This window comes from Manis pentadactyla, chromosome 5, assembly GCF_030020395.1.
Source record: "Manis pentadactyla isolate mManPen7 chromosome 5, mManPen7.hap1, whole genome shotgun sequence".
Classification (NCBI taxonomy): Eukaryota; Metazoa; Chordata; class Mammalia; order Pholidota; family Manidae; genus Manis; species Manis pentadactyla.
The window spans coordinates 2,674,341-2,693,371 of record NC_080023.1 but is presented as its reverse complement, the minus strand read 5'-3'; the positions used below and the strand labels follow the sequence as shown (position 1 = coordinate 2,693,371).

At 40.7% G+C, this 19,031-nt stretch overlaps 1 protein-coding gene across 4 annotated transcripts in view; it reads left to right on the top strand.

Moving 5' to 3' along the window:
- HTT (huntingtin) overlaps nucleotides 1-19,031 on the top strand; it is a 240,355-nt gene that overhangs the window by 30,277 nt on the left and 191,047 nt on the right. For all 4 annotated transcript variants that reach the window (XR_005031975.2, XM_036921270.2, XM_036921269.2 and 1 more), the window contains exon 2: nucleotides 11,103-11,186. Coding sequence is in view for 3 of the 4 variants with exons in the window: in XM_036921270.2 (XP_036777165.2) it covers nucleotides 11,103-11,186 (84 nt within the window). In the remaining variant the exon portion in view is untranslated. The remainder of the gene's footprint in view (nucleotides 1-11,102; nucleotides 11,187-19,031) is intronic.

Genomic DNA, 19,031 nt, shown 5'->3' with positions numbered 1-19,031 from the left:
GATCCCCATTTTCTCACCTGATGGCCCCCCTGCAACTGTGCCTGTCTTAGGTTGTTCCTCCCTTGAGGAATCTTACCTGTCTCTGGCTAACCAGTCATCTTCTGGGGCCATACGGGGAAATGTTAAGTTGGTAAGTGAGAGAGAAGCCTTATTGTTTGTAAAGGTTACCTTTTTACTTCTTTGCATATTTATGCCCTGTGGCTTCTATGCCCAGCATTTGTCTTGAGGTATATTTACCACTTGGAAGAATTATGATACTCAGTAAATTCGATATGAGGCACGAATTCTATTTAAGGGTTATAATTAGGAAGGAAGAAGAAAAGCTATAGAAGTAGCAGGTGGAAGAAAACATGGGAAGATTGATTATTTCTTTGACATATCTTCTTGTAAAGTAACTTCAGCATGTATAGGTTTTAAAGTACTAATTAAATTGCGCACACACATTAACAAAATAGGAGGACAGTTACGTAACCAAAGCATACCTGTAATTATCAGCCATCTCTAGTGAAACCAAGAAAACCAGTTAGGCACCTTAGGCATTTGTGAAAACTAATCTATGATATGGTGGATATTGTACAACTGAACTTGAACAGTCTGAGAGAAATCGGACAAATTAAAACAACCCATTCCTGGGGACTGTTCACATCCCATATGTTCTTTTAACAGTAAATAGTCTGTGGTTGTAAGATTTTGGAGTGCTACAATTTGCACTTCTAATTCTTGGTTGATTTCCAACAGTATAGATCCAGTCAAATTTGTTGTTTTACTGTATACACAGGCCAGCTTAGATATCTCCTTCATCATTCCCATGGAAAGTCCAGGAACTGGTGGGATGAGTGCATCTACAGCTGTAGCAGTGCGTGGATCTTTGTTGGGGTTTTTTTTGCTGATCATCTTCTGGCATGAGTCTTCCCGAGAGTGCTGATGTTGGGAGTTCTTTTTCATATCCTATCTTAGTTCATTTTCTGGGTAGCCCAATTAGGCTTTCATCCTCTGTATAAACACAAATAGACCCTTTGCCTACACTTTTATATGCCCTGTATACCGTTGTGTAGAACTCATTGGAGGTCACCACACAGGAACTGCTTATTATTATTATTTTTTATCATTAATCTACACTTACATGATGAATACTTTGTTTACTAGGCTCTCCCCTATACCAGGTCCCCCCTATATACTCCTTTACAGTCACTGTCCATCAGCGTAGCAAAATGTAGAATCACTACTTGTCTTCTCTGTGTTGTACAGCCCTCCCCTTTCTCCCACCCCCCTATGGATGCTAATCTTAATACCCCCCTTTTTCTCCCCCCCCTTATTCCTCCCTACCCACCCATCCTCCCCAGTCCCTTTCCCTTTGGTACCTGTTAGTCCATTCTTGAGTTCTGTGATTCTGCTGCTATTTTGTTCCATCAGTTTTTCCTTTGTTCTTATACTCCACTGATGAGTGAAATCATTTGGTATTTCTCTTTCTCCGCTTGGCTTGTTTCACTGAGCATAATACCCTCCAGCTCCATCCATGTTGCTGCAAATGGTAGGATTTGCCCTTTTCTTATGGCTGAGTAGTATTCCATTGTGTATATGTACCACATCTTCTTTAGCCATTCATCTATCGATGGACATTTAGGTTGCTTCCAATTCTTGGCTATTGTAAATAGTGCTGCGATAAACATAGGGGTGCACTGATCTTTCTCATACTTGATTGCTGCATTCTTAGGGTAAATTCCTAGGAGTGCAATTCCTGGGTCAAATGGTAAATCTGTTTTGAGCATTTTGATGTACCTCCATACTGCTTTCCACAATGGTTGAGCTAACTTACATTCCCACCAGCAGTGTAGGAGGGTTCCCCTTTCTCCACAGCCTCGCCAACATTTGTTGTTGTTTTTCTTTTGGATGGCAGCTGTCCTTACTGGTGTGAGGTGATACCTCATTGTAGTTTTAATTTGCATTTCTCTGATAATTAGTGATGTGGAGCATCTTTTCATGTGTCTGTTGGCCATCTGTATTTCTTTTTTGGGGAACTGTCTGTTCAGCTCCTCTGCCCATTTTTTAATTGGGTTATTTGTTTTTTGTTTGTTGAGGCGTGTGAGCTCTTTATATATTCTGGACGTCAAGCCTTTATCGTATGTGTCATTTTCAAATATATTCTCCCATACTGTAGGGTTTCTTTTTGTTCTATTGATGGTGTCTTTTGCTGTACAGAAGCTTTTCAGCTTTATATAGTCCCACTTGTTCATTTTTGCTGTTGTTTTCCTTGCCCCGGGAGATATGTTCAAGAAGAGGTCACTCATATTTATATCTAAGAGGTTTTTGCCTATGTTTTTTTCCAAGAGTTTAATGGTTTCATGACTTACATTCAGGTCTTTGATCCATTTTGAGTTTACTTTTGAATATGGTGTTGACAATGGTCCAGTTTCATTCTCCTACATGTAGCTGTCCAGTTTTGCCAGCACCATCTGTTGAAGAGACTGTCATTTTGCCATTGTATGTCCATGGCTCCTTTATCAAATATTAATTGACCATATATGTCTGGGTTAATGTCTAGATTCTCTATTCTGTTCCATTGGTCTGTGGCTCTGTTCTTGTGCCAGTACCAGATTGTCTTGATTACTAGGACTTTATAATAGAGCTTGAAGTTGGGGAGTGAGATCCCCCCTACTTTATTCTTCTTTCTCAGGATTGCTTTGGCTATTCGGGGTCTTTGGTGTTTCCATATGAATTTTTGAATTATTTGTTCCAGTTCATTGAAGAATGTTGCTGGTAGTTTCATAGGGATTGCATCAAATCTGTATATTGCTTTGGGCAGGATGGCCGTTTTGACAATATTAATTCTTCCTAGCCACGAGCATGGGATGAGTTTCCATCTGTTAGTGTCCCCTTTAATTTCTCTTAAGAGTGACCTGTAGTTTTCAGAGTATAAGTCTTTCACTTCCTTGGTTAGGTTTATTCCTAGGTATTTTATTTTTCTTGATGCAATTGTGAATGGAGTTGTTTTCCTGATTTCTCTTTCTGTTGGTTCATTGTTAGTGTATAGGAAAGCCACCGATTTCTGTGTGTTGATTTTGTATCCTGCAACTTTGCTGTATTCCGATATCAGTTCTAGTAGTTTGGGGTGGAGTCTTTAGGGTTTTTTATGTACAGTATCATGTCATCTGCAAAAAGTGACAGTTTAACTTCTTCTTTACCAATCTGGATTCCTTGTATTTCTTTGTTTTGTCTGATTGCCATGGCTAGGACCTGCAGTACTATGTAAAATAACAGTGGGGAGAGTGGGCATCCCTGTCTAGTTCCCGATCTCAGAGGAAATGCTTTCAGCTTCTCGCTGTTCAATATAATGTTGGCTGTGGGTTTATCATAGATGGCCTTTATTATGTTGAGGCACTTGCCCTCTATTCCCATTTTGCTGAGAGTTTTTATCATGAATGGATATTGAACTTTGTCAAATGCTTTTTTAGCATGTATGGAGATGATCATGTGGTTTTTGTCTTTCTTTTTGTTGATGTGGTGGATGATGTTGATGGACTTTCAAATGTTGTGCCATCCTTGCATCCCTGGGATGAATCCCACTTGGTCATGGTGTATGATCCTTTTGATGTATTTTTGAATTCGGTTTGCTAATATTTTGTTGAGTATTTTTGCATCTACGTTCATCAGGGATTTTTGGTCTGTAGTTTTCTTTTTTGGTGGGGTCTTTGCCTGGTTTTGGTATTAGGGTGATGTTAGCTTTATAGAGTGAGTTTGGGAGTATCCCCTCCTCTTCTATTTTTTGGAAGACTTTTAGGAGAATGTGTATTATGTCTTCCCTATATGTCTGATGAAATTCACAGGTAAATCCATCTGACCCGGGAGTTTTGTTCTTTGGTAGTTTTTTGATTACCGCTTCAATTTTGTTGATGGTAATTGGTCTGTTTAAATTTTCTGTTTCTTTCTGGGTCAGTCTTGGAAGGTTGTATTTTTCTAGGAAGTTGTCCATTTCTCCTAGGTTTCCCAGCTTGTTAGCATATAGGTTTTCATAGTACTCTAATAATTCTTTTTATTTCTGTGGGGTCCGTCGTGATTTTTCCTTTCTCGTTTCTGATTCTGTTGATTTGTGTTGACTCTCTTTTCCTCTTAATAAGTCTGGCTAGAGGCTTGTCTATTCTGTTTATTTTCTCCAAGAACAGCTCTTGGTTTCATTGATTTTTGCTATGGTTTTATTCTTCTCAATTTGATTTATTTCTTCTCTGATCTTTATTATGTCCCTCCGTCTGCTGACCTTAGGCCTCATTTGTTCTTCTTTTTTCAATTTCGATTATTGTGCCATTAGACCATTCATTTGGTATTGTTCTTCCTTTTTTAAATATGTTTAGATTGCTATATACTTTCCTCTTAAGACTGCTTTTGCTGTGTCCTACAGAAGTTGGGGCTTAGTGTTGTTGTCGTTTGTTTCCATATATTGCTGGATCTCCATTTTGATTTGGTCATTGATCCATTGATTATTTAGGAGCGTATTGTTAAGCCTCCATGTGTTTGTGAGCCTTTTTACTTTCTTTGTAGAGTTTATTTCTAGTTTTATGCCTTTGTGGTGTGAAAAGTTGGTTGGTAGGATTTCAATCTTTTGGAATTTACTGAGGCTCTTTTTGTGGCCTAGTATGTGGTCTATTCTGGAGAATGTTCCATGTGCACTTGAGAAGAATGTGTATCCTGTTTGCTTTTGGATGTAGAGTTCTGTAGATGTCTATTAGGTCCATGTGTTCTAGTGTGTTGTTCAGTTCCTCTGTGTCTTTACTTATTTTCTGTCTGGTGGATCTGTTCTTTGGAGTGAGTGGTGTGTTGAAGTCTACTAGAATGAATGCATTGCATTCTATTTCCTTCTTTAGTTCTTTTAATATTTGTTTCAGGTATGTTGGTGCTCCTGTATTGGGTGTATGTATATTTATAATGGTTATATCCTCTTGTTGGACTGAGCCCTTTATCATTATGTGATGTGCTTCTTTGTCTTTTGTTACTTTCTTTTTTTTTGAAGTCTGTTTTCTCTGATACCAGAATTGCAACACCTGCTTTCTTCTCTTTGTTGTTTGCATGAAATATCTTTTTCCATCGCTTGACTTTAAGTCTGTGCATGTCTTTGGGTTTGAGGTGAGTCTCTTGTAAGCAGCATATGAATGGATCTTGCTTTTTTATCCATTCTATTACTCTGTGTCTTTTGATTGGTGCATTCAGTCCATTTACATTTAGGGTGATTATTGGAAGGTATGAACTTATTGCCATTGCAGGCTTTAAGTTTGTGGTTACCAAAGGTTCAGGGCTAGCTTCTTTACTATCTTACTGTCTAACTTAACTCGCTTGTTGAGCTATTATAAACGCGGTCTGATGATTCTTTATTTCTCTCCCTTTTTATTCCTCCTCCTCCCTTCTTCATATGTTGTGTGTTTTGTTCTGTGCTCTTTTTAGGAGTGCTCCCATCTAGAGCAGTCCCTGTAGGATGCCCTGTAGAGGTGGTTTGTGGGAGGGAAATTCCCTCAACTTTTGCTTGTCTGGGAATTGTTTAATTCCTCCTTCATATTTAAATGATATTCATGATGGATACAGTAGTCTTGGTTTGAGGCCCTTCTGTTTCATTGCATTAAGTATATCATGCCATTCTCTTCTGGCCTGTAGGGTTTCTGTTAAGAAGTCTGATGATAGCCTGATGGGTTTTCCTTTGTAGGTAACCGTTTTTTTCTCACTGGCTGCCTTTAATACTTTGTCCTTGTCTTTGGTCTTTGCCATTTTAATTATTATGTGTCTTGGTGTTGCCCTCCTTGAATCCCTTGTCATGGGAGTTCTGTGTACCTCTGTGGTCTTAGAGGCCATTTCTTCCCCTAGTTTTTGGGAATTTTTCGGCAATTATTTCTTCAAAGACACTTTCTATCCCCTTTTCTCTCTCTTCTTTTCTGGTATCCCTATAAAGCGTATATTGTTCTTTTTAGATTGGGCACTCAGCTCTCTTAAAATTCTTTCATTCCTGGAGATCCTTTTATCTCTCTCTGCATCAGCTTCTCTGCGTTCCTGTTCTCTGTTTTCTAGTCCATTAATGGTCTCTTGCATCTCGTCCATTCTGCTTTGAAGTCCTTCCAGAGCTTGTTTTATTTCTGTATTCTCCTTCCTTAGTTCTTGCATATTTCTCTGCAAGTCCATCAGCATGGTTATGACTTTTGTTTTGAATTCTTTTTCTGGAAGACTGGCTAAATCTGTCTCCCCAGGTTCCTTCTCAGGGGAAGATGTAGCAGTTGCCGAAGCTGTCTGGGTTAGTCTTGTCTGGATCATATTTTTCTGCCTGTTCATGTTGACAGGTGGTATTGACTGTCAGCTGGGAAGGCCAAACTTTTCACTTGCTACTGCTCTTTCTTTACTGGGACAACTGCGACCCCTAGTGGCTTGTGTTGGGTAATTGCGTGTTTGCTGGGTATTTGTGTCTTGCATGGCCGAAGTGTTGGAATTTTCCTTTGTGTGGGCGTGTTTTGCCTTAGGCTGTTTCTCTGCTTCCGCATCGCCAGGAGGGGTAATGGATAGGGGGGCTGTTTGGCTGTTTACCTCCATGAGGGGTCTCAGAGCTGTTGCCCAGGGGGTTAGTGTGCCCGGTTTTCCCTGTAATTTCCAGCCACTGGGCTGTGACCTGTGTTGTTTCCGTCTAGCTGTTAAATCCCTGTCCCTTTAAGACTTTCAAAAAGCACTCGCTTTTCTTTGTCACAGGGGCATCAGCTTCGGTACCCACTCAGAGGTCTTGCTGCCCTATTTCCCTAGTTTCCATCCCTCCACGCATGCACTGTGTCTGCACTCTGGTGCGGGTGGCTGGGGCTGGGTGTTTTGCAGTACTGGGTTTCCTCTTCCTCCCGCCAGGAGCTGGGGGGAGGTGTGCTCGGGTCCCTCCGGGCCGGGGCTTGTATCTTACCCCTTTCACCAGGCGCTGGGCTCTTGCACGTGTGGATGTAGTCAGGCTGTTGTCCTGTGTCTTCTGGTCTCTCTTTTAGGATTGGTTGTATTTGTTGTATTTTCAAAAATATATATGTTTTTGGGAGGAGATTCCCACTGTCCTACTTACGCCGCCATGTTGGCTCCGCCCCTGGGAATCTATCTGGAAATTGTTTAATCCCTCTTTCAAATTTAAGTGATAATCTTGCTGGATAACATAATCTTGGTTCCAGGCCCTTCTGCTTCATGGCATTAAATACGTCATGCCACTCCCTTCTGGCCTGTAAGGTTTCTGCTGAGAAGTCTGATGTTAGCCTGATGGGCTTTCCTTTGTATGTGATCTTATTTCTGTCTCTTTCTGCTTTATCAGTCTGTCCTTATCGTTGATCTTTCCCATTTTAATTACTATGTGTCTTGGTGTTGTCTTCCTTGGGTCCCTTGTGTTGGGAGATCTGTGGATCTCCATGGCCTGAGAGACTATGTCCTTCCCCAGATTGGGGAAGTTTTCAACAACTACCTCCTCAAAGACACTTTCTATCCCTTTTTCTCTCTCTCTTCTTCTGGTATCCCTATAATGCGAATATTGTTCCGCTTGGATTGTTCACACAATTCTCTCAATATTCTTTCATTCTTAGAGATCCTTTTTTCTCTCTGTGCCTCAGCTTCTTTGTATTCCTCTTCTCTAGTTTCTGTTTCATTTATCATCTCCTCCACTGTATCCAACCTGCTTTTAATACCCTCCATTGTGCTCTTCAATGATTGGATCTCTGACCTGAATTCATTCCTGAGTTCTTGGATGTCTTTCCGTACTTCCATTAGAATGTTGCTGATTTTTATTTTGAATTCCCTTTAAGGAAGAGTCACGAGGTCCATATCATTTAAATCTTTCTCGGGAGTTGTATTAATAATTTTACTCTGGACAAGGTTCCTTTGGCGTTTCATGTTTGTATATGGCGCCCTCTAGTGTCCAGAAGCTCTACTCTGGAGCTGCTCAGCCCCTGAAGCAATGTCGGGGGTCGCAGGGGAGCGGTACTGGTGCCTGGGGGTAGGAAAGAGCTGTTCCCCGCTTCCGGGCTGCTGTGCCTGTGTCCACTGCCCTAATCAGTGGGCTGGTCACACAGGTATAAGTTTTTGTCCCAGAGCAGCTGGATATGGATCCCTGCTTTCCATAAACGACTGGAATCCCAGTCTCCCCAGGAACTCTGCCTATATTAACTTTCCAACCTGTTAGTCATGCGAGTCTCATGAAAGCAGCATGAAATGTAGGTTTGTGCTCCCAGCACAGATCTCCGGAACTAGGTATTCAGCCGTCCCAGGCCTTCCACTCCGTCCCCCTCCGTTTCTCTTCCTCCCGCCAGTGAGCTGGGGTGGGGGAAGGGCTCGTGTCCCGCGGAGCCACAGCTCTGGTACGTTACCCCGTTCGGTGAGGTCTGCTCTTTTCTCCAGGTGTGTGCAGTGTGGCGCCGTCCTGTTTCCTGTTGCTCTCTGAGGATTAGTTGCGCCAACTCTGTTTTCTAATTGTATCCAGTTTTAGGAGGAAGCCTCTGTCTGTCCTCTCACGCTGCCATCTTTAATCTCGCCATTAGGTTTTGAGGTCCATTAGTTTAGTATTTGTCAACCTTTTTCTCATTACTACTACCACCTTTTGAATCATTTAGACACTGGTGTAAGACAGTTGACACATTGTGGGGCCACTACCTATATAACTGGGAGACTGGGTGTGTAAATTCCATTCATTGGAGGCCTTGGGCACATGTTCTCTTTGGAAATCAAAGAGCAATGGGTAGGTGAGTTAGCTTCTTATACTGTTGACGGTCCATGTTTTTGATGGTGGTCTTAAACTAGGTAAACCCTAAGCTTCTGTACAAAACTTTAATTTAGTGGTTCAAAGAAGAGAGCCGTTTAGTTCTCAGGGCACTTTTGTCATCTTTAAATTGAGGTATAATTTACATAGAGTGAAGAGTACCCTTTTCAGTGTATGTTCTGTGAGTTTTGACATTCATAAAGGCATGTAAGTACCACAATCAAGATTTGGAACAATTCCATCAGCTCCTAAATTTCTGCAGGCCTCTTTGCTGTTAGCTTCTGTCCCAGCCCTTGGAAAGTACTGATCGCTTTGCATTGCTGCAGTTGTACTTCTTCCAGAGCAGCGCATGAATGGGGTCCTCGGGTATTACTCTTGAACTGGGCACACTGAGAGTCAGCCTTGCCTGTGTTAGTGGTTTACCCCTTTTCTCTGCCAAGCATATTCTGTGTCTGGCTGGACTGCTTTGCTTAGTGTGGATAAAATGAGAGTTCCTGTGGCCAGGATTCTCACCTGGCCCTGGTTGAGTAGCCCACTGCACACCTGTGGGCAGTTTGACTCTCTAAAAAGAGCTCCACCAAGTGTTCTGGGCACGACACGGTGGCAGGGCTGCAATGCTGCAGGAGAGCAGAGCAGAGGCTGGATGGTGGCAGCGTCGAGGACAGAGGCCCAGAGGATGGCTGTGCGGGGCAACTGCAGAGAGGCCCAGAGGACGGCTGTGCAGACAGAGGGTCCCAGAGGCAGAGACTGGCTTGCTGCCTCCAGACTTGATTTGAGTGAATGGGATTCTAGTGACTGACCTGCCACCTGGAAATAAACCTGGGTATAACCCTTTCACCCCAAGAACGTTTTGCTGGCAATTTCTTTGATCACACCGAATCCATAGCGAACTTGCCCTGGGCTGAAACCCACTGGCAAGACACTTACCCACTTGCCAAGTGAAGGACATCTGAAGCATGTTTCCATCATGGTGCTTTTGAAGTGGGTGGCTTGGGAGGTTGTTACTTCCCCTCTGTTTCTCCTTCCAGCCTGGGCTCCTTCCATTCTGCAGCCTTCTCATGGGCTTTATCTGTATAGTCAAAACATGGGTGTTAGGCATGAGGCAGAGGCTCTCTACTTCCATTCCCACTTCATCTGTGAGAACTTTCTCTAGTTCTGTTCCTGTCTCCTCTGTATCTATCCTGAGCTGTTGGGAAGCTGGGCAGTGGAACTTGTAACCAGGAGGCATGTGTCCAGGAAGGGAAGGATGGTGTTTTGGTGGGTGACCAGCATTCTGCAATATAATTAAATAATAAAAGTCCCGTATGGAAAAGAGGCCAGTGGAAAACATGCACCCACCAGTCCATTCCTGATGGATTGGAACTGGGCAGTCCGTGGGAAGCTCCCTCTCCACTTCTCCTGGGCCAGGCTTCTCATTCAGGCTGCATGCAGTTCAGCTTGGAACCCGTGTCCTTTCCCTTAACAGGTCACCCCTTTGCAGGTTCCTCCTGCCCATTTTTTCCCTGGCCATGTCTGAAGTGCCTTTTGGAGCCTTCACTGGGTTTGCACAACCGCAATGGTCTCTTCCTCTTTCAGCTGCACTTTTTGGAGCCTGAGGGTTGCATAGGGATTAAATAGTCACAGGTGTTTGTAGGTGAGGTTTCTTTATTTCTTTGGTAATTGAACTCTCTCAAAAACCTAGTGCTTCTTGGTTTATTAGTACCATGTAGTAACCACCCCAGTTCTTCTCTGGAGGTGGCTCTTAAGCGTGCTTTATTTTTTTGACTTCCTCGTGGACCATCCCTTTCTTACCTTATTTGGATGGTGCCTACCGTGAAGACATCTAAAGCCCTAGATTTGAGTGGGAAAGGAAGCAGCTTTGTTCTTATCTTGACCAGGCTGTTTAATCTCCATTTCTTTGACTGTGAAGTTTTAATAGGAGGCTTTTGAGAAAGTCTCTGGAGCAGGAGGCTTGTTTCTAGCTGTTTGGGGTGTAGAAGTGATAAGCCTTGTTTATACTTTATTTTCTGCTGTAGAGAGAGCATGAAGTCTCTGTGGCATGCTGACTGCAGTCAGTTAGCAAGATGATTCTGAGAAAGGAAGGTATGCAGCGTAGGTATTATCTTCCTGTATTTCATTGAATTGCATACTCCTTCCATCCTTGTGACCTTGGGCAAGTCCCTGCTGCCATTGCGCTTTCTCCTCTCTAAAGTCAGAAAAATAAGGTGCGTTAGTAACATCACTTGACTTTTCTATGGAGCAGAATAATTTAGAAAGCCATTGGCTGAGCTAGTCAAGATGTGTTTATTGAGTGAATGAATGACGTTAGAAATAAATGGAAGGGATAATTCAGTGCATGTTCACTTCCTCTCCCTTTTCTTTCTTTCAGAAAGAAAGAACTGTCAGCCACCAAAAAAGACCGCGTGAATCATTGTCTGACAATATGTGAAAACATAGTGGCACAGTCTCTCAGGTAAGTACACTTCGAACTTTCTAGTGAAAATAGAAACTTCATATATTTTCATTTTTAATGGTATCCCCAGATGTCTTACAATGTTTAAAAGACTCTTTTCCCATATTTCTGGCTGTATATCAAGGATATCTGGACACAATAATGAGTAATGTTTCCTTTTGTAGTCTTAACATGCCATAGTCAAAACCATTATGATAATTGAACAGCATGTTTGTATTTAATTAGCACTCTCGGTAACTGTAATCATTTAAAAATCATCTTCTGTTTTATATTTTTACATTGTCATAGTAAGTGGACCAACATGAGACTAATTGTCGTAGCTTTCACGTGCCTGTCTTGGGCCCTTTGCTGCTGTTTGTTTGCCCTGGAGGAGTTTCGCTCGTGCTTCTCGTGGTGGCTGCTGCTGCTGCTCGTTTGCACGCTGGACTCATGGGGCCACGTGCAGTTGATTGGAGGTCTCCTTCTCTTGCTGATCTTTCTTCTGGGGTGAACTAGTGGCACTTTCTTCTGTAGCTTCTTTGCTAATTCTCATTCTCTTTGCTTTTGGTTGTCTTTCTGACACCGTTCCTAGTAGCTGTGGATGGTAAGTATTTTAGGCCTGTTTCTAATGGCTGAGACAGACAGGTGCACTGATGATTTCTGAGTTCTGTTCCCCAGGTGGGCATGTGTGCAGTCCTTCTCTCTCTTTCTTTCCTGTGGAATAAACAGTTTCACTTTGAAAGCTTATGGACCCAGCAAATAAGATGTTTTTCAATTTGAGTGCTTTGTGCCTTTAAAAAATTTTTAATTGAAATATAGTTCACATACAGTATTATATTGATTTTAGATGTGCAACATAGTGATTGGACAGTTACATACTAAATGCTCACCACCTAATAAAGTTAGTTGCCATCTGTCAACATGTGAAGAAATCAGTGTTACTGAGAGAACTTCATGCTTTATGCTTCCTTTGTTTCATGATAATTCTCAGTGGAATTGATGTAATGTTGGCTTAGATTTACTGTTAGTAAAGCATGTTGAGATATTTTAAGATAGTTTTGTGGTTAAATTTGGCATCTTAAATCAAAATACTAGCTGTTAATGGTTCTCTGAGTAGTATATCTCTTCTGTTTCACTGAGTGATGCTGATAGTCATTATACTCCTTGTTCTGCAAAAGGGCATTGCTGAGAGGGTATCTTACAGATCCAGGGAGCTCATCTTTGGTCTCATCTGGACAGAGGGCAAGTTTGTTTTAAGATATGCTCCTCACTTTGCAGGAATTTCAGAGTGTAGAACTGAAGAAGATATTTTATGTACATAAAATGCATTATGAAATCTTGATGGCTGGCACTTCCTGTGATCTCTCCTTGAATATAACTAAGTCTTTGGTACATTTCTGGAGCTTCTGTCATATACTGACCTTGTCTCCAGTGGGGTTATTTCAGTGGCAGCTTCTGGTGTTTTTATTTATTTATTTATTTTTATTTTTTTTATTTTTATTTTTTTTGTAGATAATTATTTTTTACTGAAGGGTAGTTGACACACAGTATTACATTACATTAGTTTGAGGTGTACAACATAGTGATTCAACATTTATATACATGATAATTCTAGGTACCAACTATCACCATACCAAGTTGTTACAATATTTTGACTATATTCCTTATGCTATACATTACATCCTGGTTACTTATTTATTTTACAATTGGAAGTGTGTATATATATATATATATTTCTTTTTTGTGAGGGCATCTCTCATATTTATTGATCAAATGGTTGTTAACAACGATAAAATTCTGTATAGGGGAGTCAATGCTCAATGCACAATCATTAATCCACCCAAAGCCTAATTTTCGTCAGTCTCCAATCTTCTGAGGCATAATAAACAAGTTCTTACATGGAGAACAAATTCTTACATAGTGAATAAGTTACATGGTGAACAGTACAAGGGCAGTCATCACAGAAACTTTCGGTTTTGCTCATGCATTATGAACTATAAACAGTCAGTTCAAATATGAATACTCATTTGATTTTTATACTTGATTTATATGTGGATACCACATTTCTCTCTTTATTATTATTATTTTTAATAAAATGCTGAAGTGGTAGGTAGATACAAGATAAAGGTAGAAAACATAGTTTAGTGTTGTAAGAGAGCAAATGTAGATGATCAGGTGTGTGCCTGTAGACTATGTGTTAATCCAAGCTAGACAAGGGCAATAAAACATCGACGTATGCAGAAGATTTCTCTCAGAACAGGGGGGATGAGGTTCTAAGCCTCACCTCTGTTGATCCCCAATTTCTCACCTGATAGCCCCCCTGCAACTGTGCCTGTCTTAGGTTGTTCCTCCCTTGAGGAATCTTACCCATCTCTGGCTAACCAGTCATCTTCCGGGGCCATACAGGGAGATGTAAAGTTGGTAAGTGAGAGAGAAGCCTTATTGTTTGAAATGGTTAGCTTTTTATTTCTTTGCATATTTATGCCCTGTAGCTTCTATGCCCAGCATTTGTCTTGAGGTATCTTTACCACTTGGAAGAATTATGATACTCAGTAAATTTGATATGAGGCACAAATTCTATTTAAGGGTTGCAATTAGGAAGGAAGAAGAAAAGCTATAGAAGTAGCAGGCGGAAGAAAACATGGGAAGATTGATTATTTCTTTGACATATCTTCTTGTAGAGTAACTTCAGCATGTATAGGTTTTAAGCTACTACTTAAATTGTGCACACACATTAACATAATAGGAGTACAGTTACATAACCAAAGCATATCTGTAATTACCAGCCATCTCCAGTGAAACCAAGAAAACCAGTTAGGCACCTTAGGCATTTGTGAAAACTTATCTATGATATGGTGGATATTGTCCAACTGAACTTGAACAGTCTGAGAGAGATCAGACAAACTAAAACAACCCATTCCTGGGGAATGTTCACATCCCATATGTTCTTTTAACAGTAAATAGTCTGTAGTTGTAAGATTTTGGAGCGCTACAATTTGCACTTCTCCTAATTCTTGATTGAGTTCCAACAGTTAGATCCAGTCAAATTTGTTGTTTTACTGTATGCACAGGCCAGCTTAGATATCTCCTTCATCATTCCCATGGAAAGTCCAGGAACTGGTGGGATGAGTGCATCTACAGCTGTAGCAGTGCGTGGATCTTTGTTGGGGTTTTTTGCTGATCATCTTCTGGCATGAGTCTTCCCGAGAGTGCTGATGTTGGGAGTTCTTTTTCATATCCTATCTTAGTTCATTTTCTGGGGTAGCCCAATTAGGCTTTGATCCTCTGTATAAACACAAATAGACCCTTTGCCTACACTTCTATATGCCCTGTATACCCTTGTGTAGAACTCATTGGAGGTTACCACACAGGAACTGCCTTTTTTTTTTTTTGGTATCACTAATCTACACTTACATGACGAATATTATGTTTACTAGGATCTCCCCTATACCAGGTCCCCACTATAAACCCCTTTACAGTCACTGTCCATCTGCATAGCAAAATGTTGTAGAATCACTACTTGTCTTCTCTGTGCTGTACAGCCCTCCCTTTTCTCCTACCCCCCCATGCATGCTAATCTTAATACCCCCCTACTTCTCTCCCTGCCTTATCCCTCCCTACCCACCCATCTTCCCCAGTCCCTTTCCCTTTGGTACCTGTTAGTCCATTCTTGAGTTCTGTGATTCTGCTGCTTTTTTGTTCCTTCAGTTTTTCCTTTGTTCTTATATTCCACAGATGAGTGAAATCATTTGGTATTTCTCTTTCTCCGCTTGGCTTGTTTCACTGAGCATAATACCCTCCAGCTCCATCCATGTTGCTGCAAATGGTTGGATTTGCCCTTTTCTTATGGCTGAGTAGTATTCCATTGTGTATATGTACCACATCTTCTTTATCCATTCATCTATCGATGGACATTTAGGTTGCTTCCAATTCTTGGCTATTGTAAATAGTGCTGCGATAAACATAGGGGTGCACTGATCTTTCTCATACTTGATTGCTGCATTCTTAGGGTAAATTCCTAGGAGTGCAATTCCTGGGTCAAATGGTAAGTCTGTTTTGAGCATTTTGATGTACCTCCATACTGCTTTCCACAATGGTTGAACTAACTTACATTCCCACCAGCAGTGTAGGAGGGTTCCCCTTTCTCCACAGCCTCGCCAGCATTTGTTGTTGTTTTTCTTTTGGATGGCAGCCATCCTTACTGGTGTGAGGTGATACCTCATTGTAGTTTTAATTTGCATTTCTCTGATAATTAGCGATGTGGAGCATCTTTTCATGTGTCTGTTGGCCGTCTGTATTTCTTTTTTGGGGAACTGTCTGTTCAGTTCCTCTGCCCATTTTTTAATTGGGTTATTTGTTTTTTGTTTGTTGAGGCGTGTGAGCTCTTTATATATTCTGGACGTCAAGCCTTTATCGGATGTGTCATTTTCAAATATATTCTCCCATACTGTAGGGTTTCTTTTTGTTCTATTGATGGTGTCTTTTGCTGTACAGAAGCTTTTCAGCTTAATATAGTCCCACTTGTTCATTTTTGCTGTTGTTTTCCTTGCCCGGGGAGATATGTTCAAGAAGAGGTCACTCATATTTATATCTAAGAGGTTTTTGCCTATGTTTTTTTCCAAGAGTTTAATGGTTTCATGACTTACATTCAGGTCTTTGATCCATTTTGAGTTTACTTTTGAATATGGTGTTGACAATGGTCCAGTTTCATTCTCCTACATGTAGCTGTCCAGTTTTGCCAGCACCATCTGTTGAAGAGACTGTCATTTTGCCATTGTATGTCCATGGCTCCTTTATCAAATATTAATTGACCCTATATGTCTGGGTTAATGTCTGGATTTTCTAGCCTGTTCCATTCGTCTGTGGCTCTGTTCCTGTGCCAGTACCAAATTGTCTTGATTACTATGGCTTTGTAGTAGAGCTTGAAGTTGGGGAGTGAGATCCCCCCCACTTTATTCTTCCTTCTCAGGATTACTTTGGCTATTTGGGGTCTTTGGTGTTTCCATATGAATTTTTGAATTATTTGTTCCAGTTTATTGAAGAATGTTGCTGGTAGTTCCATAGGGATTGCATCAAATCTGTATATTGTTTTGGGCAGGATGGCCATTTTGACGAAATTAATTCTTCCTAGCCACGAGCATGGGATGAGTTTCCATCTGTTAGTGTCCCCTTTAATTTCTCCTAAGAGTGACTTGTAGTTTTCAGAGTATAAGTCTTTCACTTCTTTGGTTAGGTTTATTCCTAGGTATTTTATTTTTTTTGATGCAATTGTGAATGGAGTTGTTTTCCTGATTTCTCTTTCTGTTGGTTCATTGTTAGTGTATAGGAAAGCCACAGATTTCTGTGTGTTGATTTTGTATCCTGCAACTTTGCTGTATTCCGATATCAGTTCTAGTAGTCTGGGGTGGAGTCTTTAGGGTTTTTTATGTACAGTATCATGTCATCTGCAAATAGTGACAGTTTAACTTCTTCTTTACCAATCTGGATTCCTTGTATTTCTTTGTTTTGTCTGATTGCCGTGGCTAGGACCTCCAGTACTATGTTGAATAACAGTGGGGAGAGTGGGCATCCCTGTCTAGTTCCCGATCTCAGAGGAAATGCTTTCAGCTTCTCGCTGTTCAATATAATGTTGGCTGTGGGTTTATCATAGATGGCCTTTATTATGTTGAGGTACTTGCCCTCTATTCCCATTTTGCTTAGAGTTTTTGTTCCAGTTGATGTTGAACTTTGTCAAATGCTTTTTTAGCATGTATGGAGATGATCATGTGGTTTTTGTCTTTCTTTTTGTTGATGTGGTGGATGATGTTGATGGACTTTCGAATGTTGTACCATCCTTGCATCCCTGGGATGAATCCCACTTGGTCATGGTATGTGATCCTTTTGATGTATTTTTGAATTCGGTTTGCTAATATTTTGTTGAGTATTTTTGCATCTACGATCATCAGGGATATTGGTCTGTAGTTTTCTTTTTTGGTGGTGTCTTTGCCTGGTTTTGGTATTAGGGTGATGTTAGCTTCATAGAATGAGTTTGGGTGTATCCCCTCCTCCTCTATTTTTTGGAAAACTTTAAGGAGAATGGGTATGATGTCTTCTCTGTATGTCTGATAAAATTCCGAGGTAAATCCATCTGGCACGGGGGTTTTGTTCTTTGGTAGTTTTTTGATTACCTCTTCAATTTCGTTGCTGGTAATTGGTCTGTTTAGATTTTCTGTTTCTTCCTGGGTCAATCTTGGAAGGTTGTATTTTTCTAGGAAGTTGTCCATTTCTCCTAGGTTTCCCAGCTTGTTAGCATATAGGTTTTCATAGTATTCTCTAATAATTCTTTGTATTTCTGTGGGGGTCCGTCGTGATTTTTCCTTTCTCGTTTCTGATACTGTTGATTTGTGTTGACTGTCTTTTCCTCTTAATAAGTCTGGCTAGAGGCTTATCTATTCTGTTTATTTTCTCCAAGAACCAGCTCTTGGTTTCATTGATTTTTGCTATTGTTTTATTCTCAATTTTATTTATTTCTTCTCTGATCTTTATTATGTCCCTCCTTCTGCTGACCTTAGGCCTCATCTGTTCTTCTTTTTCCAGTTTCGATAATTGTGACATTAGACCATTCATTTGGGATTGCTCTTCCTTTTTAAAATATGCTTGAATTGCTATATACTTTCCTCTTAAGACTGCTTTTGCTGTGTCCCACAGAAGTTGGGGCTTAGTGTTGTTGTTGTCATTTGTTTCCATATATTGCTGGATCTCCATTTTGATTTGGTCATTGATCCATTGATTATTTAGGAGCGTGTTGTTAAGCCTCCATGTGTTTGTGAGCCTTTTTGCTTACTTTGTAGAGTTTATTTCTAGTTTTATGCCTTTGTGGTCTGAAAAGTTGGTTGGTAGGATTTCAATCTTTTGGAATTCACTGAGGCTCTTTTTGTGGCTTAGTATGTGGTCTATTCTGGAGTATGTTCCATGTGCACTTGAGAAGAATGTATATTCTGTTGCTTTTGGATGTAGAGTTCTATAGATGACTATTAGGTCCATCTGCTCTACTGTGTTGTTCAGTGCTTCCGTTTCCTTACTTATTTTCTGCCCGGTGGATCTATCCTTTGGGGTGAGTGGTGTGTTGAATTCTCCTAGAATGAATGCATTGTAGTCTATTTCCCCCTTTAGTTCTGTTAGTATTTGTTTCACATATGCTGGTGCTCCTGTGTTGGGTGCATATATATTTAGAATGGTTGTATCCTCTTGTTGGACTGAGCCCTTTATCATTATGTAGTGTCCTTCTTTATCTCTTGTTACTTTCTTTGTTTTGAAGTCTATTTTGTCTGGTATTAGTACTGCAACCCCTGCTTTCTTCTTGCTGTTGTTTGCTTGAAATATGTTTTTCCATCCCTTGACTTTTAGTCTGTGCATGTCTTTGGGTTTGAGGTGAGTTTCTTGTAAGCAGCATATAGATGGGTCTTGCTTTTTTATCCATTCTATTACTCTGTGTCTTTTGATTGGTGCATTCAGCCCATTAACATTTAGGGTGACTATTGAAAGATATGTACTTATTGCCATTGCAGGCTTTAAATTCGTGGTTACCAAAGGTTCAAGGTTAGCCTCTTTAGTATCTTACTGACTAACTTAGCTCGCTTATTGAGCTGTTATATACACTGTCTGGAGATTGTTTTCTTCTCTCCCTTCTTATTCCTCCTCCTCGATTCTTCATATGTTGGGTGTTTTGTGCTGTGCTCTTTCTAGGAGTGCTCCCGTCTAGAGCAGTCCCTGTAAGATGTCCTGTAGAGGTGGTTTATGGGAAGCAAATTCCCTCAACTTTTGTTTGTCTGGGAATTGTTTAATCCCACCATCATATTTGAATGATAGTCGTGCTGGATACAGTAT